General features: G+C 35.2%; 1 protein-coding gene across 1 annotated transcript in view; it reads left to right on the forward strand.

The window, feature by feature from the left end:
• Positions 1 to 26,314, forward strand: part of LOC145690195 (uncharacterized) — a 234,848-nt gene that overhangs the window by 87,407 nt on the left and 121,127 nt on the right. Inside the window, exon 2 of the mRNA XM_081764844.1 lies at positions 10,099 to 10,901. Coding sequence (XP_081620970.1) covers positions 10,099 to 10,901 — 803 coding nt within the window. The remainder of the gene's footprint in view (positions 1 to 10,098; positions 10,902 to 26,314) is intronic.

Raw genomic sequence — 26,314 nt, forward strand, 5'->3', positions numbered from 1 at the left:
CTTGCTTTTAATCGTTGTAGGCCTCATGTGAAGGGACACGAAAGGCGTCCGTTTCGTCACGTGATCTCTCTCCGTTTTTAACATCCATCATATATATAGCATACAGGAAGCATCAACAGGTGACAGTGATAAACGAATTTCTCGTTTCAACAAGATGGTGTGCCGATTTACAAGGCCGCATGAGAAGGGAACGAGCGGCGGATGCACGCAAACATCGCTCAACTACTTGGCTTTTTTCTCTCTCTTTCTTTCCCTGTAAAGAGCTCAATCGCTTCTGTATTACATCTAGAGATGAAAATTCAACTCCCCGAATCAAGTTTCTATGTTGGTTCTTGTATAAAACATTATCAAATAGTTTAAAATTAAAGTCCTTATGTGTAAGTAAGAAACAGTCCTGCTTGAGTCATAATCATCATAGGTATTCTACCGTTATTGGCAGGTCACTTGGTGCAACTGAGAAGCTTCCATGCTCCACGGTCTTCCGCTAACCTCTTCGTATTCACATACGGTTTTTCCGTTTTGATATCGTTCATCAATTGTAGTTTCCTTCGTCCACTCCCTCTCTTTTCTGCCACCATATCCTCTAGCACATCTCTTATGATACAGTTCCTTCTTAGCCAATGACCCAACCAGTTTCTCTTCCTCTTCTTAATAATATCTAAAATTGTTCTTTTCTCCCTCACTATTTCTAAGACCCTCTCATTCGTTTTCCACTTGGTCCAGCTAATCTCTCCATTCTTTTCCACACCCACATTTCTAAAGCTTCCAATCATTTTTTCGTAATGTCCATGTTTCTGATCCATACAATACAATACTCCACACGAAGCATTTTATGAATCTTTTTCTCAACTTTATATTCAAGGTCCCGCAAGTATTTTTCTTTAGGGATGCTCACGAGGGACAAGATTTGTGGCTGTCTCGTCTCGAAAATGTGCTGTAAAATTAATGTCTCGACTCGCAAAATGTATGTTTTTCTATTGGAAGAGCCGTGTCTCGACTCGAATTTTGTCAGGAAAATCCTGTCTCGACTCGTCTCGTGCGCATCCCTATTTTTCTTCCAAAAGGCTTCTTTCTCTATTCCTATTTTTGTTTTTATTTCACGTTCATATTTCGTATCATCATTAATAATACTACCCAGATATCGAAAACTAGACACCTGTTCTTTTTTCTCCCCTCCTACTTTTATATTTGGCAGAGACTGATTCGTTCCAATCATCATGGTTTTTACCCCATATTGCTCACAGCTCTTCCACAAGTTTTCTAAAATCTTGTTGATTTTCTCTTTAGATTCCGCAACAAGCGCCATATCGTCTGCAAACCTTATACACCTAATCATTCTACCTCCTAATAAACAGTAAATTGTATGCATAATGTATTTGCTCAAAATAGCATCTACAGATCAGAAATGTCCTAACTCACAACCCCCGGTTCTCACCTTCAATTGGCCTTGAGGTCAGCAAATGAGAGCAACTCCGTATGAGCACGATTCCGAGAGAGCGCGAATCCCAAGTCAGTGCGAACACAAAGCAAGTGAGAGTCTCTCATTAAGGATAGAGAGTCCGAACTTTTAGTAAGCACGAACCCAATTTATTAAGGTAATGAGCGAGATATCAAGCTAGGACAAGTCTCATTGAAATTTACGAGCGAGAACTCGATTGAGTGTGAGTATAAGCTACCGTGAGTCTCACTGAGAATTCCGGGCCAAATCTCGACCAAACATGAGTATGAGCTAGCGTGAGTTTCATTGAGAATTGCGGACCAGAGGTCGATCGAGTGCAAGTATGAACTAACGTGAGTCTTACTAAGAATTGCGGGCCTGAGCTCGATCGAGTATGAGTATGAGCTAGCGTGAGTCTCACTGAGAATTCCGGGCCAAATCTCGACCAAACATGAGTATGAGCTAGCGTGAGTTTCATTGAGAATTGCGGACCAGAACTCGATCGAGTGCAAGTATGAACTAGCGTGAGTCTTACTAAGAATTGCGGGCCTGAGCTCGATCGAGTATGAGTATGAGCTAGCGTGAGTCTCACTGAGAATTCCGGGCCAAATCTCGACCAAACATGAGTATGAGCTAGCGTGAGTTTCATTGAGAATTGCGGACCAGAACTCGATCGAGTGCAAGTATGAGCTAGCGTGAGTCTTACTGAGAATTGCGGGCTTGAGCTCGATCGAGTGTGAGTATGAGCTAGCGTGAGTCTCACAGAATTCCGGGCCAAATCTCGACCAAACATGAGTATGAGCTAGCGTGAGTTTCATTGAGAATTGCGGACCAGAGCTCGATCGAGTGCAAGTATGAGCTGGCGTGAGTCTCACTGAGAATTCTTAGGCCAAGCGGTGGCAACATTTGACTCATGAACAATTCTCATCTAGACTCTGACGTCCTTTCTGACAGTGTTACTTCTCATAAGATAACTCTATTACATCTATGACTCCTTTACAAAGATATTCACTTGCATATGCAGACAATTGATATTTCTCTAATATAGAGTACTTTTATTTAGTCTGTTCAGAGCATAAGGGAATCAAGTTCGAATGTCGAAGTTGTGAGAAAAAAGGCATAAAATATATACGGTATGTTTAAGTACATTGACCTTATATATATATATATATATATATATATATATATATATATATATATATATATATATATATATATATATATATTATTAAGAATTTTTGTTTACAATATCTGGAAATTAACCTTCTAAGCTGTGAATGGAGCTTCAGATAGAGTTACGCCAAAAATAACTAAAAGTGGACTCGATTGTCTTATTCATTGAATGGATCATTTCTCTACGGTTAAGAGGAGGAATGCCAGAATCATGCCTGTTGTTCTGTATGGTTGCGAAACATGGTCGCATATTTTAAGAGAAGAATGCAGACTGAAAGTATTTGAAAATAAAATCCTGAGACGAATATTCGGACCCAAGAGGAACGGAAATGAGGAATGGCGGAAACTTCATAACGAGGAACTGCATAATTTATAACGTTTACCAAACATTATTAGGGCCATCAAGTCTAGGAGGCTCAAGTGGGCAGGTCATGTAGTGAGAATGGAAGAAAGTAGGAATGCTTTCAAAGTTCTAACTGGAAAAACAATGGGAAAACATCCATTAGAAAGACCTAGGCACAAATGGGAGAACAATATTAAGATGGATCTCGCAGAAATAGGAATACAAAGTAGAAACTGGATGCAGTTAGCTAAAGGTAATAAGTCAATGGAGAGCTTTTGTGAACACGGCATTGAACCTCCGGGTTCAATAGGCCATAGAGTTAGTTAGTTAGTTATGCCAGTATCATGATTGAAACTTTCAAGGGGATAAATCTTGGCTTTTATACATATAGAAAATATTATGTTCGAGGATATAAAAAGAAGTGTTGAAGATTGAACAAGAAATACCACATCTTAGAGATTGTAACCATGAATCACATTTACAGATTAAAAAGGAAGGAAAGAAAAAAAAAGCATTATAAAAATGAATTTTCCGAAACATTTTTTTTTCCTAAAGCAGAACAGCAATCAAAAAAAGAAAAGGATTGGATTGGATTAAAACAAGAGGGAGAAATAAAGAAATGAAGGGGGAAAGGATACTTGATAGAACGTCCTGAGGGTCTAGGGAACAAAACTAATACAATGTGATGATACCAGCTGCTGCCATAAAACAGGCGGCTACAAGATTTACACAGCTCGTATTGGAAGATGATAACATCTTACAAATGTGTTATACGTATATCACTTGTGGCGTATGAGATGTTGATGTGGATGAAAAAGCCTATGTATGTAAATTTCGTTGGAAACTATTTGAAACTTGCATGGAAAAGAGGATGACTTCTTTTACCACAGGCAGACAGATACAATATCACAATATACAGGTCTTTTTTTTTTCTCCCACGCAGCTTCAGCGTGCCTCACTCAGCTTAATACAGAGATTGGCATCCACAGGAATTTTATAGCAGTATTTTTTCTTAAACAAAGAATAAGAATCTCCCTTTTCACCTTGATACCTTTTGCATTTGTCTGTTTTCAGTGTTTGATTTTTGAAGATGTGTTTTCTTGAGTAAGAGTGCTTTTTCCCCCTTGAATTTCTATGACGTTGTTTGTGTATTTCTGTGACTAGACTATTTTAGAAAAGGTAATTATTTGTAGATTCAGAATTCGGAATGGGGCATTCAGAGTACAAGGGATTTAAGTCCAATTACCAAAGATATTAAAATTACCAAAGTTATGAAAGCACGTTCACAAAAGCTCTCCATTGACTTTTGGCATTAGCCAACTGGATCCTATTTCTACTTTGTATTCCTATTTCTGCGAGATATATCTTAATATTATCCTCCTGTCTATCCCTAGGTCTTACTAATGGTCATTTTTCGATTGGATTTCCAGTTAAAAATTTGAAAGCGTTCCTACTTTTTTTCTATTCTGGTTACACCTGCCCAAGTGAGCCTCCTAGACTTCATGACCCTTATAATGTTTGATAAACGGTATAGACTATGTAGTTCCTCCCCCATCATTCCCGTTCCCGTCCCTTCTGAGTTCTACCGAATATTTTATTCTCTAATACCTTCAGTGTGCGTTCTTCCCTCCGAGTAAGCGACCCTGTTTCGCAAAAAATACAGCACAATAGACATGATATATCTTAAGCTTCAAATTCCTCGACAGAATTTACGACAACAAAAGATTTTGAACTGAATAATAACACGAATTTCCTGGTTTCAGTCGACATTTAATTTCTTCATAGATATGGTTTTGGTCTGTTAACATTAACACGCAACATTCTTTAGATACAAAACCACTTATAACATGTGTACAACGACATATTTTATAGTCAACTACCCAATACAATAACTGAGAATTGCATTCGTGATTTCTAAATGTGCATGTATTAACACTTAAAACCACTTTCAGCTCTTCCTATAATAATAACTCTCCAACATCGATCTCCTTTTCTTCAAAACTTTATTAACATACTCCTCCATTGCTTCATTAAATCTGGACTAGTATACAAGTATACAATCTGGACTAACAAAAAGAACGAAGACATTTTCTCAGACAACGTAGTGTGTATTAAAAAAAAAAAAATGACAGTGCCAAAAATTTTCTAGACGCTGCATTCCGGGACTAAAAATTTTTCGTTAAAAGATTTATTTTTTATTTCCGTTGTTCACGTAACACAGTTTCTTTAACGAAAAGAATTTCACGTATCCTAAATTCATGGATCGTAAAATATTTCCGTTTGAGACAGTAAAGGGTCCGCTGAAGATAGTTTTTACTCTCTCTCTCTCTCTCTCTCTCTCTCTCTCTCTCTCCCTATATATATATATATATATATATAAGGGTGGATCCAGGAGAACTAAGGGGCTGTAGCCCCCCCCCTTGACGCTCAGGTTTACACTGGATAAATGGGCTTCGATTCTACTTTGTACTGGATAAAACAGCAAATTATGGTTTAGCCCCTCCCTTGATCATACTCTGGATCCACCACTGTATATATATATATATATATATATATATAAAAGTAGTAACTTTGAAAATAAACAAGTCACTTAAAAGTAGCTTCGAGTGGGAGACAAGGAGCTTCAATGAGTTTGAACTCCGGCAACGAACTCCCTGAACTTGAAATCAAGTACAGTAGAACCCCTCTAGTCCGTCCTCAGCTGGTCCACCACTCCGGTTGATCCGATGGTGCTCGAGCCGAACTTGTTCCCACTCGTTGCGTCGTTGGTGACTCACGAGGCTCATTGTCGTTTACTGTTGTTTACTTGCTGTATCGCTTGTCCGCTTTAGTGCTCCATTACCTCTTGTATTGTTTCCTTCGTTGTGGCCATTTTCTGTACTGTACTGTGCAGTTTTTAGTGCTTACTGTTTCTTTGATTTTATGACAGTGTTCTTCTGTGTTCGTTACAGTACAGTGTTTTTTTCAACATGTCCATAGTGAAACGCAAGCACGTTACTCTCTCTTTAAATGAAAAATTAACAGTGTTACAAAGACTGAAAAAAAGATAATCACTCCACAAAAAAAAAAAAAAAAAAAAACAAGGAACTCAATGTAGTCGTTACGACAATAAAAGATTGGAGAAGAAATTGGAAAGACATTGAATTATATACAATAGTGAAAACTCTCTTAAGAATCGCAAAACATTGAAAAAGCCTAAACTTGAAGTACTTTTTCTGTATTTTCCTGCATTTTCTGATAATCCGACCTCTTTTGCGTTCCGAGCATACCCCCAATCCCAAAGGTGACGGATTAGAGAAGTTCTACTGTAATATATATATATATATATATATATATATATATATATATATATATATATATATATATATATATATATATATCCATTAAATCTTATGTGCTTCAAGTCGACTAGAAGAACCTAAATCACTAAAAGTAATATTTTGGTATTCAGTATTCGGATTTCTGAAGGCTCAATTTTAAATCATTGACGATTATGTTCCGTGTTCAACTCACTTAACATAAAGGAAGAAGGAAGTGCTTACGAAATATCCATACTTGTGCCAAATACATAGGAGGAATTGCAATTAGTCAGGAAGAGAGATCTAATGATAAAGAAAATGATAAGCCTTAACATTAGATCACAGAAGCCTTAATATTAATTAGAAATCATCTTCCAATTTCCATGTACATTTCCTGCTCTTAATGATGCAAAAAAAAATCACATCTATGAACTATGCAAATATATGTCAAAGGCCTATATGTCAAAGTAATTTTTGGGGACAAACATTTCCTTGATGAAAATCTGTATTACCCAACAATATTAGGAAAGGAAATAATAGTATCGGCGGATTTCATAATTCGAACTTCGAGTTGCTTTTGGGTGAAGAGGAAAATATTATAATGATGATTAAGTAATCTGTTTTTGTCAGACGAATTACAAAATTACAGGAAATACTGAAAAAATAAACAAAAATGGATGGCACAATTGGAGGAAATGCTCTAAGTTTTCGAGTGATAAATGGAAGTTATCTGAAAATTTCCTCGTTGGACTACATCTTGCTTTGTTTCTTCCTGTTTTGAAAGAAAAATCCTTCCTCCAAAAACTAACCAGTTTGTATGAACATTAAACCAATATTCTCGCTTAATTAACACTGTACTTATCAATTCAGCTCGTCTATTGCCGGTCATGTAAGTAAGAAAATTTACTAATTAACAGCAATTTATCTAGATAAAATTAAATCTATTAGAAAATAATTCATTAAGTCAATTTATATTAGTTCATATTAAGGTAACTAATACATTAATTATAATCTAATCTAGCTTACAAAATAGAGAGAATTACGAGTCTTTTATTACAGGGCCGAGGTGGCTCAGTGGTAGAGCGTTCACCTCTGGTGCTTGGGGTCCCGGGTTCGATCCCAGCCCCCGCCAAGTGAACTTTGTGGTGGACAAACACCGTGTGCGTGGGTTTTCTCGGGGTTCTCCCGTTTCCTCCCACTTTCTTCCTTCCACCATTTCATTCGTTACTCATCATCACCGTCTCCTTTAGCCTAACCGGCATAACCGTGGGACGTAAAACTCAAAGATTTCATTTCATTTCATTTTTCTTTTATTACACTTAAAACTCGTTTTGGACAATCACATTAAGACAAATATAGTACTTGCATTCCTTAAAATATATTTAGTTAACATAATTCAAATCCATTTCAGATCACTAACCAGTTGAGAGTGCACCAAGAGCATTGCCAGAACGAACTTAAAAAGAATGGAGAGATGGAGCGGGAAGGATAATTGTGATTGTTCCTGCATGTAAAAGTAAATCTTTGTATCCGCAAAATATCATCTCTCTTTGACTTACGGTTCCCGACGTATGGTTCCTTAAATCTCCCGAAATTCGAACCTTCTTGGTCAATATCTGAGAAACGGTGGCCAGTTGGTCAGTGGCCACCGGTTACTATTTGGTACCAAAATGTTCACCATCCTCTTAGATATTGATCAACACCAATATGATCTCTTTATGACTTACGGTTCCCGAGATATGGCTCCTTAAATCTCCCGAAATCAGAACTATTTTTTGGCGAATATCTTGAGAAGCGTGATGAAAAAAAAAATCCATAACTTTCTCAGATAGTTTTTGATGTTCTATCGAATGGAGGGCTCAAAAATAAAAAGAAAATCGCAAATAACATACACACACGCAAATACACACAGACAGACACACAGAATTCAGTAGCGAACTTTTTAAGTTCGTTGAAATTTATAAGATTAATAGGTTTAAATTGGTTAGAAATTTATTTTAACTTAAAATCAGCTTTAATATGTCAAAATTACAACAACCAATATATTTATTAATAAATCTATTTTAGGCAAAAGAAAATGAAAGGTAATTATCTATTACGTGAAAATAAAATTCCATTTTTGTTCACCAAAGAGCACGACAATTCATTAATTAACAGGGAAGTATATTTTAGCTTGATAAAATTTGCACAACTGAATTGTTGACACTACAGTTCTTTGATACATTATTCTTTATGGTCCACGGTGGCTAAGTGGTAGAGCGTTTCACCTCTGGTGCATGGTTGGATTCCAGCTCACATCAAGTGAACTTTGTGGTGGACATATACCATGCGCGTGGGTTTTCTCGGGGTTCTCCCACTTTCTTCATTCCACCATTTCCTTCATTTCTCGCCATCACCGTCTCCTTTAGCCTGGCCGGCATAAGCGTGGGACGTAAAACTTACAGATTTCATTATTTTTTACTATATTATGATCTTTCTCCTGGTTGATACAGTGCATAACATATTAGCGTTATATCATGTTTAGTTACGTTTTAATTATAAAGATAATATAGTGCATAGAATGTATTACAGATGATAAGTTTGTTGTAAAATAAGATTTTCTTTTATTATTACTATTTCTTGTGATTTCTGACACGTTAAATCAACTAAATTCTGATTTCACTCCAGTGAAAAATATCCATGGTTAACTGATATCACATCATTTGACAAAGTTCTAAACTATAGTTTGCTAAATTCTTTATACGTATGTGTTGTCCAGATATTTATCAGTGATATATTGACTGATAGACTGTTGTTGAAGGAGGCTAGGGCTGTAGTGGTTTCTTTAATCTCATTCTTGCCGACAATCGATTCTAACACATTGTTTTCGCGATTACTAAATTAAAAATGTGCTAGTATATAAATAATTTGCATTCATTTATACACTTGGGGACTGTATAAGTAAAGACTCACTCTCTCAGCTACAAATTCAGACAAATTCCACTAACTACAAACCAAATCGACGTAAAAATTGCAACCAGGCCTTATCCAAGGGGGTCTAGGGGGGCCGGGCCCCCCTAAGTTTTTACTGGCCCCCTAAAATTTTCACGGTAGGCTTAAAATGAACTATAATATGGTGATAAACTATATGGTTGGATCGCTCCCTCCCCCCCTACATTTTTGGGCTGGCTACAGGCCTGATTGCAACTAAGCACCATTTGAAACTAAATAGTTTGCAACGGTGGAAAGTATGAGAATAGACATTAATAGAAATCTCAGTAACCTATTTGACCTTTTCGCCCATTGGCTACAGTTGATGACAGAAATCTCAGTCTGGGAATGAACAAGAGTCGCAATGCGCTGAGTATATATTTTGTCGAATCCAGAATAAAAACAAGTTCTGTATTTAATGTAGTTTTGGTAACCCAAAGAAAATGGTACATTTCTCTTTTATATTACACATTAAGTACAAAGATTTGTTACTGGTTAAAGGCTTGGTTAAGAGTTATCATAAGAAGCAGGTCTCCTCGTGCGTGTGTCCACTGAAACCATCTGTAAGTCTAGGAAGGGGTCCCTGGTTAGATCAAAACACAAATGATTTTTCTGTTAAGGCTTTTCCTTTCTTATACTGTTTGGTTCTTTCTTAGGAAGCCTTTTTTTTTTTTTTAATACATTTTGCTTTTGTACTTTAGATTTTAAAGATGTGCGTGTTGATACACGAGAAGTGTATGCTAAATTAATAAAATAAAAGGCACTTCATTGAATATTTTGCAAGTGTAGTTTTATTAAGTTATTCTTTATATTTGAGATGTGTTCGTTTGGAATAATTCTAATCTACAATTGTATTTGTTTTTGTGTCTTTTCAGCAACAACAGGAACGCTACGGCGCTGTGTACGATCCATCCCGCGACCTGTCTCCGAATCTTCCAGTGAACTCTTCAGATACTTCGTCCATGGGTGACGTCGAACATAGCAGCAGCAGCAGTGTTAGTAGCAACAGCAGCATTACCAGTGGAAGTAGTAGCACAGGTTGTGCTGTGGGCAACAGCACAACCAATAATACCAATAACAACCATGTTGGTGCGAACTGTAACAACAATAATAATAGTAGTATTAACAATAATAACAATACCACTACCAATGGAAACTCGTGTTGTGGACCGTGTTATGAACCCAGTGGCCACCATTTACATCATCATCATGGCACTACGACGATACCTCCACCACTTGGCACTCCAACAGGATGTCGTCCACCATCCTGTGGAGGCGGTGGATTTACCCCAACGACGGATGGAACTATAGATACTACTAATTACCAGCATCACGCTCGTCACCATCATCCTGCACATCATCACCACCCACATCATCAAAAATCATCGTCATCAACGTCAACTACGACCACCGCAGCGTCGACTGCGTGTTCTGATTATCAAACTGGTTCCCAAACACCGTCTCCAGCGACGACTTTGTCTTCGCCAGTTCTCAAGACGGAGGACGTCATTTGTGCTGGATGTGGACTACGGATTATCGACCGATTTTATCTTCTCGCGGTGGACCGGCGGTGGCATGCAGCTTGTCTCCAGTGCTGTCAATGTCGACAAACTCTTGACGGAGAGGCAACCTGCTTTGCTAGGGATGGAAACATTTTCTGTAAGAAAGACTATTACAGGTAAGTGCATGTTTCCGCTTCCTCTTCGTCATTTAGTACTACCAGTGATTTAGGTATTGACAATGTTGTATATGAGATCTCCGCGTGTTTCTTAATTTTTCAATTTTTAACTATCCAAGTTATGACATAATTATGTTTAACAGCGTTTTACATGTAGCGTCTTGGTTCCATGAAGGTTAATGATCAACTTCAATAAGTGTATACGTAGAAATTATTAAGACGACAAGTTTACAGTACAATAATGATTTTTTTTTTAAAAAAAAGATTGGATTCATATTTTCATGCAATTTCATACAGAAGGTTGACTATTTTAAAACTCTTTTAGAATTTTTGGTAACTTTTGTTACAATGGTGTAGTATCGTCTTTGACAGCTTATTTAAGTTCTATAACAGATATTTAAGCTGTTTTTTTTTTTTAATTGACCAAGTCAAGGATGGACCAAAGAATACCCCAGATTCGTTTTGAAACATGATGGTCAACTTGGCGGCGCCAAGTCTGGGCGGAGATGCGTGACTTTATTTTTTTGTTAAGATAAAATTAAAAAAAAAAATCATGCCTTTAGTTTCCAAGATATCAGATTGAAACTTTGCATAGGATTGTATGTATCTTTGGGTATTTCTTTTTCTTTTCTTTTCTTCTTTTTTTGAGATCCTACGTAAAACCAGGTTCGGGTCCGAGGGTGTGATTTTTCAGAAACCGGTTTTTCCCAATTTTTCCGGTTCAAGCGTATGATATGGACAAGTAAGTAGTACCGTTGGAAAGTATGCTCTATTCTGAAAAAAAAAAGAAAGAAAAGAACGAGGTATAAACCATGATCCTACGATAAACAGTAAGGAAGTAGTAGTTGTTTGAGTGAAAGTCTAAAAATTACCTCAAAAAGTGGAAATTCTAAAAGGGTTAAGCAACCATAATGAAAATCTTGTATGTCGAATTTCTTTTGTGGAATCCTCTTTAATTTCAACGAACTCTGTGACAATGGCTTAGGTTAGGCCTAATCAGAATAATAACCTCGATATCACTAACATAAATTATGCTTAATTACACTTACTTAGGCATATATTTATTTATGCTGATCATTACAAGCTTGTCAAATAAGAATATAATTTTCTTCGCCCATTATACTCTGTAAAATTCCAAGTATTTCTCTCACTGTATATTTCTCAAATTCCTTTCTTACAACACAAATCTTCTCTCAATGTCGTGTACATTATTAAATAGCTTTGTTTTCCCTACTTCTTATATTAGCACAAGCTCTCTCTTTAAAACTCATTTTTATTACCCACATCAGGAAAATGTAAATTCAGTATTTTGTTGTACTAAGTACATTTACTTAGCAGATATTTTGACATCCATGTACAGACAGTATAAGAACAATAGTGTTTAACGTGGAAGTTATCAAATTTCATGTAAAACAAGAAAACCTTTTGAGTTCCCAAAAATTTCATTAGTTTTAGGAAACATTTTAAAATTTTTCTCGAACTTCAGGATCAAAATTATGGCTGTAGAAACGAATGAAAAGAAAAATTCCAACCATCCTTTCCCGGCAAATACCATACTGAGTGTCCATTTGTTTAACTATACGTGCAAACATTAGTTTAGCAAAGTTAGTGTATTTTCGAAGCAGCATGGGTAGAATAAGTTGTTTACTCTAAGACTAGTTAAGGTACTGATCTGAACTAGTAATCTAATATTCAGTATATTTTCTTTGTTAAAATGGAAGAAAACTGGAATAATGATGATTAATTATGACTATTTTAAATGTAAACCATATTTCTTTTGACTATCAATCTTACAGCGTAGGAACGCTATTAGGTAGTATCTCCAGACTAAACTAAATTCCCTGACGCAACAATCCATAAACAGCTATGATCGGCCAAATGGCGAGTATTCAACTAGATGATGTGTGGTCGGCATATTGATCATCTGAAGTCATTGGTGTATCTAGCTTTCTCGATCCTCTTCGCTTTCCATGCCTCTTAATTCAGGTTGCTTTCCAATAAGCTCACAATATTTAGTCAACCTCGAAAAATCTGTACTCACCCACCGAGAATCGAACCCCTGGATTACATGAATCGAACCCCTGGATTACATGAATCGAACCCCTGGAAAGGCTAGCGCGTTAACCACTTGGTTACAGGAGAGCTAAACAAAAAACGAAGAAAAGAACTATTTTCTATTGATAACAATAAACCAAAGAAGTTTTACTATAAAACGTTGCAATAGGGACATATATATATATATATATATATATATATATATATATATATATATATATATATATATATATATATATATATATATATATATATATATATATATATATATATATATATATGCAGCACATATAGGTACATGAGATGATGACGTAGCTGTCTATTATTAGGATCACACAGTGGGCCTTATTAGATTGTAGGGTTAGTACGTCCATCAATTCGTTACTTCATACGATAGAGTTAAGTCTTCAACGTCTTCACGGGTAACGGCAAACGTTGACGGTAGATATCTATATACCCTGTTTAAAATCCATAACATTCCCTAGCTTCAATGCAACCTGCACAGTATCAAAGAAATATTGGTTGCCTATAATAAAGGATATGGACTTGTATGATACTCTTCTTGGTCTTTTACTAGAGTTTATTTGGCATTGTTCTCTTTTCGAATTCTGCTATAATTTGATTAAAATACTATAATAATAATAATAATAATAATAATAATAATAATAATAATAATAATAATAATAATAATAATAATAATAATAATAATAATAATAATAATTATTATTATTATTATTATTATTATTATTATTATTATTATTATAGTAACATGTCGCTGTAGCGCACGCTTGTAACGAAACTATTTTTAGTCCCATGCCCTTTTCCTTATTTAATGTGTGGTAAAACATTTCATTTTATTTATTTATTTATTTATTTATTTATTTATTGAAACAGAACACAACAGGTATTATACCCAATTACAGTGTTCATCTTTCATGAAATAATATATTTACAATTTCCCTTTTAAACCTTGTGAGGCAATCAGCGTAAATATCTATATTATTTGTCATTTTTAAGAGTCTGTTGTAGGTTGCACTAATCCTCCATGTTGGCGACTTATTTAGGATATTAGTCCTTGCTTTTGCACAATAAAATAAGTTATAGTTTTCTGGACGTGTTTTTCTACCTGGAACGTTTATTTGAAAGCTCGAAAGCAATTCGTTGCAGTCTAGCTTATTATTAAGTACCTTGTACAAAAATATCATGTCAGATAACGTTCTTCTTTGTTTGAGGGTTAGAGTTTCAAAATTCCTATTCAATGAATTAGTGTTTTCAGTTCTTGGGAAAATGTTTGTTTCCTTATATACAAGATATCTAAGAAATTTGGACTGGATTTTTTCTATTTTTAGTGAGTTAATTTTTGTATCTGGGTTCCATACAAGCGTCGCGTATTCGAGTTTGGATCGAACGTAAGTTTGATATAATTTATGAAGTGTGGCAGGTTTACGAAACTCCCTACTAATTCTTAGAATAAACCCAAGATTTCTGTTCGCTTCATTTATTATGTTATCAATATGCGGTTCAAATGTAAATTTCGTATCATACATTACTCCTAAATCATTGACAGTACTTACAACGGGTAGTTGAGTCTCATTAATTGAATATTTAAATTGCACTGGTTTTTTACGTTTTGTAATACTCATGATTTTACATTTACTAATATTTACATTCAATAAATTACTTTGACACCATTGCACCACTGAATTTATGTCTTGTTGAAGTTGATTACAGTCATTTATGGAATTTATACATCTAAAAAGTTTGAGATCATCGGCATACAACAGTTTGTGGGAATACGTTATACATCTAGGAAGATCATTTATAAATATTACAAATAGTAGTGGACCCAAATTTGATCCTTGTGGAACACCAGATAGTTGCAAGTATTCGGTTGACTTGTATCCCTTATATACAACGAACTGCCTTCGGTCTCTCAAATACGACTCGAAGAGCCCAATTAACTCTGCGGAAAAGTTAAATTGACGAAGTTTCTCTATTAGTACCTTGTGATTTACTCTATCAAATGCTTTCGCAAAATCGGTGTAGATAATATCTACTTGACCACCCTGATCTAGGGTTCTTGCTACAAAATTGTTAAGAATACTGAGATTTGTGACTGTCGATCTACCCTGGACGAAGCCATGCTGGTATTCTGAAATTGATAGTTTTATATGATTTTCAATCCGTTTATAAAGAATAGATTCAAACACTTTAGCAAAAGTACTCAATATTGATACAGGCCTATAATTTTGAATATCTTTACCATTATTAGACTTAGGAATGGGACAGACTTTTGTTATTTTCCATTTACTGGGGAATTTACAAGTAGAAATAATTAGGTTGAATAAAATATAGAGTGGAAGTAGAAAGTGTTCTTCACATCCCTTTACTATATAATCTGGAATACCGTCAGGTCCTATCGTTCCTTTCCCCTTCAGTTTTCTTATTGCTTTTTTAATTTCAGTCATCTCAATTTTTAGAATCCTTAATTTGTCCAGTGTCTCATATGAGCTGTTACTATTACTACTGCTATCCATGATATCTTCGTTATTATAGACTGACTGAAAATATGTAGCAAATGAATTTGCAATCTCGTCATTACTAACTAATTCTTGGCTATTGTATGTCAGCGTGTTACAATTAAGGTGTTGGGTCTTAGTTTTAACAAAAGTCCAGAGCTGGGAAGGATCAGTTTGTAACGTGTTTTCTGTATTCGCAACAAAGTTACTATATTCTGTTCTAATTTCTTTTTTAAGTTCATTTCGTAACTTCTTAAATTCTAGTAAGTGATAAGCTATATTTCTGCTATTGTGCTTAATTGCCCTGTGGTGATGGGCTTTTGTTTTTATTTTCCTAATTATATTCTTAGTAAACCAAAACGGGTACTTTCTATTTACCTCTTTTTTGAGAGGAATGCACTTATCAAAAATATTACATATTATATTATAAAATGATTCTGTAGCCGTATCAACCTCAGAATAACAGCTAAGGAATGTCCAGTCAATATTTTGAAGTTCAGAATAGAGTTGCCTAAAATTAGCTTTTCTAAAATTATATGTGCTGATATTACTTTTTTTGTTTATACCTAATAATTTGCTTAATTTTACTGTTATGGATAATCTGGGTGGTACACATCCTCCTTTACTAAAGGAAATATGTCCCTAGTGACTGTTACGCTGTCTAAGTTCGAAAGTACTAAATCTAAAGTTTTACCAAGATTATTCCTAATATTATTAAAAGATGCTATATTGTACAACGACATAAAATTATGTAAGCATTGATATTTGGCTGAGGTATTCAGAAAATTAAAATCTGTGCCTGTGATTTCTGGTAAGTTAAAATCACCAAATAAGAGGATAGTGCAACCTGGCTGACATTTTGACTCTATACCTTGAAAAACCTCTTCATACTGCTCTATCTTTGAAGTAGGTACAAAATATACAATACAAACATATATGGTCATTTTATCAGTTGTAATCTTTGTTAATATACAATCTGTACTTATTTCAGTGCAGTCTATAGCAAATATCTTATATTTTTTCAGCACAGCTAGTAACACTCCCCCTCCCCTTTGTTTCCTTGTTTCTTTTAGATTTCTATCACATCTAAACACTGAATATCTGTCATCAAAGAGTTCTGTGTCATAGTTGTCGCTTTTCAGCCACGTTTCACTTATTCCAATTATATCATAGTTTGATGACAAGATATTACAATAGAAATTGTACGTTTTGGTCCTCACCCCCCTAGCATTTTGATAAAAGATATTTTCAGTATAACGAATGCAACTTTTTGTCCTTTTGCCTATATTTATCCTTATAGGTCCGTTAGCGTGATCATCTACTATTAGGAATTAGCCATAACGCACTCAGACTTTTGTATTTATTATAAGAAGTTCTCATAATACCCTTTGTCTTTCTACAACCATCATTACATACCACTTAAGCAAGGTTGTATACTATTCCAGGATGTTAGTGTTATTCATAGACTAAGATGATTTTGTATTATAAATAGGATTGATTTCGGAAGTCTCCAAAATTTCGTACACTTCGGTATTTTACTGAATCGCCAAAATTTGAAGTAAACAATTTGCGTCTGTAGATTCGTTACATGAACATCTGGTAAATATGTCGTTCGTTGTTTCATTGGTATTAAACAAAGAAACAAAAGTAGTCCACCCCCCTCGTGTACTATTCACCCTTTTCTGCTGTAATTTTGAAATACTGAAAAAAAAGTGAGAGAGAGAGAAAATAAAATTTTAAAAAAATATGTAAAATTGAATTTTAAGTACGTAACAAATGGTTTACGCAAATTTGCAGCATCTTCACGAAATAAAAATAGAAATAGACGTATTATCATTAAAAAAAAAAACTCGTTAGCGTTTCACGCTCATGAGTAGCTACAAGTAACAAAAAGGTCATTAAAGATCATGTTTTGTATGTAAATGAGGTGTGTAAGCAAAAATCAGTGTAAAAGGAACTTTTAAAAAAAAATCTAGTACATGCTTCTTCTGATTCATATGAGCATAATTCCTTACATAAAATTTTCATAAAATCTAACCATGCTCACTCAGATAAGAAAATTTAAAAATCATAAAAAGAACTTTGTTCTTTTCTTTTGTTTTTTGCATATAATTTTAATATGATGAAGTGAAAATGAGATTTCATGCTTATAAAGACCAATTTCAGTTTTATATAAATTAATGCCAAGAATAAGAGTCAAATAAAAAGTGCATTATTATATATATTTAGTACATATACTAGGATTTGGAAGGCGTGAGTTAACGAACCGAATTGCGAATGAACCAACCTTCCTCACTCCGTTAGTAAAGCGAAAAGCCGCCTGCTTCGGTTCCTAAGTTCTATGTCTAGTAACTGTTTCTGAGCAAGGGCAAGACGTCAACAAACTGTGCTCATTCCATTTTTCCAAGTTTGAAACACCCCCCTCCTTTACTCCTCTACCCTACCCCATGACTATACAACGCAGACAAAACACTTCCATTACACATATCAAGTTTCTATTTGTCTGCATGTGTTATTATTAGGTCTCGGGAATCGTATAAAGTGATACCCAAAATAGGGTATTTAAGTAGGAACAAGTACACAGAGATCAAATAGACACGCAAAAGAACATTAAAGCAAATTGAACTAGCACAGTCAATTTCTTTAACATAGTTTAGCATATCTTATCCTGAAACAAAAATTGTAATGTAAAATGGGAAATCATTTTAGAAGGAATTCGAACAGGGTTTTATACTTGAAGCAGAAGTGGATCTAAAAGGTAAAAACTAGGAGGTAGCCTGAACCCAGACTTTGATATGTATATTATGAGTTTATCATAAACTTTCAAAAATACATACATAATAGCTTAAATTATTTTTGTCGCTTACAAAATTGGAGGGTGGCCTAGGCCCCTCGCGTCCCCAGGCTAGATCCGCCACTGATTTGAAGGCATTGTCCCTGCATTTACCTGATGAGATTACGGAAACATTGAAAAGAAATTTCAGTTCGGAGAATCGGCCGCGGATAGTGTTGAGACGAGACGAGACAACCTCATTAATCTCGTCTCGATTTTCGGAAAACTTTTCTTTCTTCTCTTTTTGTAAATTTATGTATAAATTTTATGGTCTGTTTTTTTGTTTTTCGAAGAAGTTTCCAAAATCCTTCCGCATCATAGAGGTCCCTGAAGGATATATGATATCAGAACAACATCGAAACAATATTTATTATTGGAGTATATTGTGTAATGACTTGTATATCTTTAACAGATAAATGCTCTTCATTTTGTTCGTACAATCACGTAGTTTCTTTTAAAAAATATATGAATCTTGTAATACTTGAGATCTAAGACTTGGGTCAACTAATGGACTCATGAGATTCGAGAAACTTATTGTCTCGTTTCGAATTTTTAAAACCCGTCTCGTCTCGTTTTCGAGACGATAATCGAGACGAGACGAGAAATTTCTCGAACCTTGAATTTTTTTTGTTGCGATTTCTCCAAAAAGTTTGGAAAGGGCTCGATACCAATATTATGACACATTACGTCATATGTAATACTATTAAAGCAGTATTAGTTCTCACCAGTAAAGACAATAAGTAATTGTTAAGTACTATACTCTGAGGAAGAATGATAGAACTATATTGTTTTTATAAGAAAAGAAAGAGTACAGATGAAGTGTAACATCAAATATTTAGGCTAGATCAATCATTTCTCTGCTAAACAAATGTAGTTTTATTAGGAAAATACAAATGTAGTTTTATTAGGAAAATACAAATGTAGTTTTATTAGGAAAATACAAATGTAGTTTTATTAGGAAAATACAAATGTAGTTTTATTAGGAAAATACAAATGTAGTTTTATTAGGAAAATTCAAATGTAGTTTTATTAGGAAAATACAAATGTAGTTTTATTAGGAAAATACAAATGTAATTTTATTAGGAAAATACAAATGTAGTTTTATCAGGAAAATACAAATGTATATCGAGTTATGGTGGTTTTTGGGGGGTTGGTCCGGACCTGGTGGACTCCTGCGTCGGTGCGCCCCTGGTGAAGATGTTAATCATAGTAGCAATTATTTGAAAGAAATAAGCTAATATTTATAAGAATTCATATTTTCTACTGTCGAAGCTCGTATCATTCAAAATAGCTAACTAACATGAATTATTGTCGATGTTTACTGGCATTTAATGGTAGTTTTGAGTTTTTGTGACTTTAGAATTTTCTTCATTGTTGAAATGGCTTGATTATTGAAATGGATATCCAAACCTTTAACAATGGAACTGTTTCAACAATGAAGACATTTCTAAATACAAAATCGGCACGGATTGTTCCCTTTAATAGGTTATGAAGTTCCTTCTCTAAAAATTTGAAGTCTCTACGTTGAAATTTGTAAAAGAAATTGTAAATTTTCGTGAAAGGTAAAAAATACATGGGAGAGATACGAAGATTGTAGTGGCATCTATCGACAAAACTTGTCCATTTACACTAACCTTAAACACTTTACGAATTACTAGTCGTTTCTGCCCAGGTAGTCATTGAACACATCAAATGTTCAGGCACATTTTGAACACTGTTAAAGCACTCCCTATTAGCCATTGTTAGAATACATTCTAGACACCTTTTGTTCACTGATAGAACACTTTATGACAGTTTTGGGTTGTTGTATTGTAATATACATACCTAAAACAACAAAAAAAAAAAAAAAAAAAAAAAAAAACGTGAAATCATTATGTCTGTGAGGAATCTTTACCCCACCTTATGCAGAATCTGAAATTACGATGATGCTTTGACCAGGACCGTTCAAGAATAGCGGATAGTGATTGACGCCAGTGCTTGTGTGTGTGTACAGTGATTCGAACCACATGAGTTCCCACCTGGAATTGAAACTGAGAACAACTTAAATATGATAATATTGATGTAGGCGATGAACATGAACAACATAAGCAAGTGTATGAGAGAGAGATTCGAAAGCCTGAATAATGGCGTGATGATGACTAGACTTCTGTAATTTGACTTAGGTTAGACCACGAAAGGAGACAGAGCTCTTCCGATAGAAACAGATACACTTTCCGAGACAAGATAGAGCTCTTCCAATAGAAACAGATACACCTTCCGCGACGAGATAGAGCTCTTCCAATAGAAACAAATACACTTTCCGAGGCGAGACAGAGCTCTTCCAATAGGAACAAACACACTTTCCGAGACGAGATAGAGCTCTTTCAATAGAAACAGATACCCTTTCCTAGACGATATAGAGCTCTTCCAATAGAAACAGATACACTTTTCGAGGCGAGACAACTCTTCTTACAGAAACAGATATACTTTCCGAAACGAGACAGAGCTTTTCCAGTAGAAACAGATACACTTTCCTAGACGAGACAGAGCTCTTCCAACAGAAATAGATACACTTTCCAGGAGGATACATCAGTTTCGCGTTTCACTACATCTTTTCGAGACGAGACAGCTTCAAATTTTGTTTCATGGGCAACACTGATTTCATTATAAATGGAATACATTTTTCCAAAACAGAAACGTCTGAATTGGAGTCTCTAAATCAGCTTTCCTTGAACACTCTACTCATTTAATATTATCAGTTGGAGTTTTTAAAAAGGAATTTCTTTCGAAACTTATCAAAGCAGGTTCATTATTCTAAGGAAATTTAATTAAAACTTTTTTTTATTGAAACTTAACTATGAATTCAATCACTTTTATAAGTACGTAGCTCAAAACTTTTCCATTACATCCGCTTATATAATAACAAATATCCTGACAGGAATTCCTTTTTACTGTATGTTTAAGGTCGTGAGAAGATGGTTTCTGCTTTTGCACGTGTTCTCAAGGATGCAGTGCACTGACCTTGACATAAAGTCACTTCTGTTTCTCCTGTGGAACATGGTGTTAAAAGTCGAAAAGTCACCACACACGAAGCAACGTTAAAGTTACAAAGTTACACACACATATTACGTACACGCACACTCACGCAACAAGAAGGAAGAAGAAAAGGAAGAAGAGCGTGAGGATGAACATGTGTCTCTGTGTAAAAAGCGGGTGAGCAATGGCTATAAGCGCCCTACGAAGTAAAAGCAGTGAAATTCTGATGAACAGTAGGTTGATGTGCCATTAAGGTTGGTGTAAAGGGAAAAGTTTTGCCGATAGATGTCATTACAATCTTCGTATCTCTCTCATGTATTTTTTACCTTTTACGAAAATTCACGATTTCTCTTACAAATTTCAACCTACAGGCTTCAAATTTTTAGAGAAGTTCACAACCTATCAAAGGCAACAATACGTGCCGATTTTTTATTTACAATTTTCTTCATTGTTCAAATGTCTTCATTGTTGAGATGGATATCCAAACCTTTAACAATAGAACTGTTTCAACAACGAAGAAAATTTTAAATGGAAAAATCGGCACGGATTGTTGCCTTCGATAGGTTATGAACTTCCTTCTCTAAAAATGTGAAGTCTCTAGGTTGAAATTTGTAAGAGAAATCGTGAATTTTCATGAAAGGTAAAAAAATACTTGAGAAAGATACGAAGACCGTAGTGACATCTATCGGCAAAACTTGTCCCTTTACACTAACCTTAAATGCTGTGTCCAACAGAAGATTTACAGGAACGTACGATTCCTCGTAAAAACTTGCAAATTTTATAGTTATTTATTCATAGAGTTGCCGCCTCGAGAGACAATGAGTTTAGGCCGCCTCGTCTCGAAAATGTATCGTGAAAGTGAATGTTTCTTTTGGAAGAGCTCTGTCTTGGTTTGTCTCGTTTACAATCTTAAGCTATCCATGTTAACATATCTATAAGTACTGTTTAGAAGTGTCGAAATGTCAATTTCAACTACAGACACTTTTTTCTTTAATCAAAAAAGTTTTAGAAAGATTATTCAACCAAGTTTGTATGAAGGACATACTTTCCATACTTCTAATTTACAACTGAACTAAGGGAACATGGTGGCTCGGTGGTAGAGTGCTTACCTCTAATGCGTGGGATCCCTGGTTCGATCCACCGCCAAGTGAGTTGATGGTGGGCAATTAGGGATGCGCACGAGACAAGATTTGAGGCTGTCTCGTCTCGAAAATATGCTGTAAGAGTGATGTCTCGACTCGAAAAAAATGTATTCTTCTCTATTGGAAGAGCTGTGTCTCGACTCGAATTTTTGTCAGGAAAATTCTTGTCTCGACTCGTCTCGTGCACATCCCTATGGGCAATATCGTGTCCGTGAGTTTTCTCGGGATATACCCACTTTCTTATACCATCAGTTCTTCCCTCATCACTCACTTGCCTTAATTATCGTCTCCTTTAGCCTAATGGACATTTGTGGGACGTCAAACGGAAATATTTCATTTCATTTCCTTTTTACAACTGAACTAAAAATACATGTTTAAAATCCTTGAAGGGAGGAGCTTTGAAGAGCCACAACCTGAAAAACTAATTTTTTTTTCAATTGACAATCGTTGCTCCTAAACCTTTTCTAAAACCATAAACTTATCTTCCGCTGCTTCCTTGAAGTTCTGCACGACAGCAAATTTAAGGTTGGTTTAAAGGGATAAGTTTTGCCGATAGATGGCACTACTGTCTTCGTATCTCTCCCATGTATTTTTTATCTTTCACGAAAATTCACGATTTCTCTTACAAATTTTAACCTAGAGACTTCAAATTTTTAGAAAAGGAACTTCATAATCTATCAAAGGCAATAATCCGTGCCGATTTTTTATTTAGAATTTTCTTCATTGTTGAAATGGCTTGATTGTTGAAATACATATCCAAACCTTTAACAATGGAATTGTTTCAACAATGAAGAAAATTCTAAATAAAAAATCGGTTCAGATTGTTCCCTTTAATAGGTTATGAAGTTCCTTCTCTAAAAGTTTGAAGTCTCTAGTTTGAAATTTATAAAAGAAATTGTAAATTTTCGTGGAAGGTAAAAAATACATGGGAGAGATACGAAGACTGTAGTGACATCTATCGGTAAAACTTGTCCCTTTACACTAACCTTAAGAATATGAAGCAATAGTATAATGGATCCAGGACTGATTGCCCCATTTGATGTGATGCTAATCGCTGTAATCAAATGTAAAGAAGGAAATGTCAAAGAATAAAACAAAAAAATCAAGTAAAGAAAGGAAAATGAAAGAAATAATTCAATTCCTTGCAATACTGCTACTAAAGTTGATGACTGCTGAATCTTATGAAGACAGAGTAACTAAATATTGATTTAGAATGTTCCTAGATCCTGCAACTACTTTTTTTTTTTTTTTTTTTTTTTTTTTTACTCGAGAAAGCCTTTTCTCAACTGTTTTATGGTCAAACACAATAACTATGACATAACCGGGAGGCAATCATGGAACATTCACGCGTGAAAAGAATTTTTCTGTATAAATCTAACGTGTTCGAGGAACGTAAGTCTGAATAATTATATGATTAAAACATATCAAGAGGTATTAATTAGATTTTAGATTTGTCAAATACTAATTAATGGTATTCTTTGTTATTGTTAAACGTGATTTTAGGTTAAGGTGTGGACTTAAAAGCTGTTCTATAGGAAGACCTTAGAACACGATTTCAGTTTTACATGTGAAACTTGACTCTTATTATAAAAAATGAAAAATGTGCAACTTATATAGAAGATAGAGGTTGGGTAGTAATGCTTTTGAGCGGAAATATCTTGAATGAACACGTGCCTAGAGGTGGAGACTCAGTAAATTTACTGTGGATTCTAATGAAAGACAATTTATGAGTATTAATGACATATCTGTTTTCGTCTTTTAGTATGTACTAGTGTTTAGCTTGATATAACCAATGGCTTGTATATTGTTTAAAAATTGCGACAAGATTCAGTCTAGCGAGGATGCCTGATACTACACTCTATTATGCCTATGTATGTTTTGTAGCGATACAGAAGAAAACATGATTTTATATTTATCTAACTATATCATACAAATTGGAATAGTTTCTTACAAATTTAATGTCCACAGAATTTCGATTCATTGGTGGCTAAAATCGCACGACTGATACTGTGAAAGCATTCCTCATAAGCATCAGCGTCTTATTATAATTTCTGTTTGCTTTGACCACTACTAATAACAGCTTTGGTATTGTTCATCTTGATTTTGAATTTTTCTAATATTTCTTTGAATGATCGATTACAACACACACATTCCTCATACTGTTCTCAATTACCAGGGTTTCGATTTCTTGTCAACGGAAGCCTTACACACGACTACACAGGTCAACCAGGGAGGTCCGACGGTTCAGTGATCCCATTGAACGTTTTAAACTGTCATCGATGTTTGTGTGTTCGTGTCCCTGTCGAGTCATTAAAAGTATTAGAAAGAGAAAAATTAGAATGGGAAAGAATGTTTTGTAATGATAGAGTGAGGATTTCTGGTGCGAGGGGTCACTGGTGCGATCCCAGACCATGTAAAATTTGTGGTGGATAACATTATAGTCTGCGTTCTGGCTGACCCTCCCCCAGTTTTTACCTTCTAGATTCGCCACTGCTTTAGCCTTCTGGATATAAAGATTATATTTTTCTTCACACTGATCTACCATTGGGCATTCTATATCCTTGTTTCTTACCAATAATAGCCAGTCTCTTCAACAGTCTTTCGATCGGCCATGTCCTAGCCGTACTGGCGTATTGCTTTTCGTGATATCAGTGAAGTTAAGCAGTGTAGTATCTGGTTAGAGGAAAGAAGGCTGATCGCTTGTACTCACCAAATGGTGTTAGCATTGCGGCGTCCACACGCATCATGAGGACAATTGAGAGCTAGTTGAAAGAAAGAAGCTGCGAGCTCTGGTCTAGAAAGCCAGCAATAACGGCGAGGGAAACCAATGTGCTCACTACATATCACCCTAAAGACATGAGCCATAAACCAGTTAGTATGCCCTGGTCCCTTGTTGCACCAGGAGTTTATTTTAGTTTTAGTCTTACGATATCATGTATTGTATGGGGAAGAACAAGAAGGGACACTGTACAGATACTTTTGTCAGAGGAAAATATAATTGTGGTAATGGGAAAGAACAAGAATTGACACAGTATAGACACTTTTGTCAGAGGAAAATATAATTGTGGTAATGGGAGAGAACAAGAAGGGGCACTGTACAGATAACTTGTTAGAGGAAAATACAGTATAATTGTGGTAATGGGGAAAAACAAGAAGGGACACTGTACAGACACTTTTGTTAGAAGAAAATATAATTGTGGTAAGGAAATCTTAACGTCCTGTTACAAAATTCTTTTACAATAATAATAATAACAGACAATATAGGTTATAGCTTCGACCTGATATCGGAAGCGCATTTTGTTGGAACCAACGTCACGGTTGCAAGATCAGGCAATCGCTCGCCACCCATCCAGTTGAACACACGACTCAGCTTTTTTCAGTTGATACAACAGCCACGGGGCATGCACGCGAGACCAAGCAAAATATGATAGAAAGAACGTGCCCATGGATGGGTGGAGAATTAAGATATCATCAAGAAAGCTCCATCAAGTATTGCACAAGGAAGAAGAAGAAGAAGAGGTAATTTCTTAATAATACCAACAAATATTGGGTAACCGCTCGTTCTTGCTTCTCATAAGTTATCTCCAAAGCATAAGAAGGAGAGATAGTAAATACCAGGAATTATGGGTGAAATTGTGGCTTACACTCGATTGTTTCGTTTTATACGTCATTAACCACAAATATGATATCCCAAAGATATATGAGGCTTTTAACATAAAAATATGTATAGTACACTACAGTTTACTTGTCATTTTAAATAAGGATTTTTCTTTCGTGTAAACTCCACCTACACCCAAAACTTTTAATGCTTCTAACTTTCTTCCTTAAAGTTTGACCTTGCTTGGTTTG

The sequence above is a fragment of the Thermobia domestica genome, chromosome 7 (genome assembly GCF_964235325.1).
Source record: "Thermobia domestica chromosome 7, izTheDome1.hap1.1, whole genome shotgun sequence".
NCBI classification, from domain to species: domain Eukaryota; kingdom Metazoa; phylum Arthropoda; class Insecta; order Zygentoma; family Lepismatidae; genus Thermobia; species Thermobia domestica.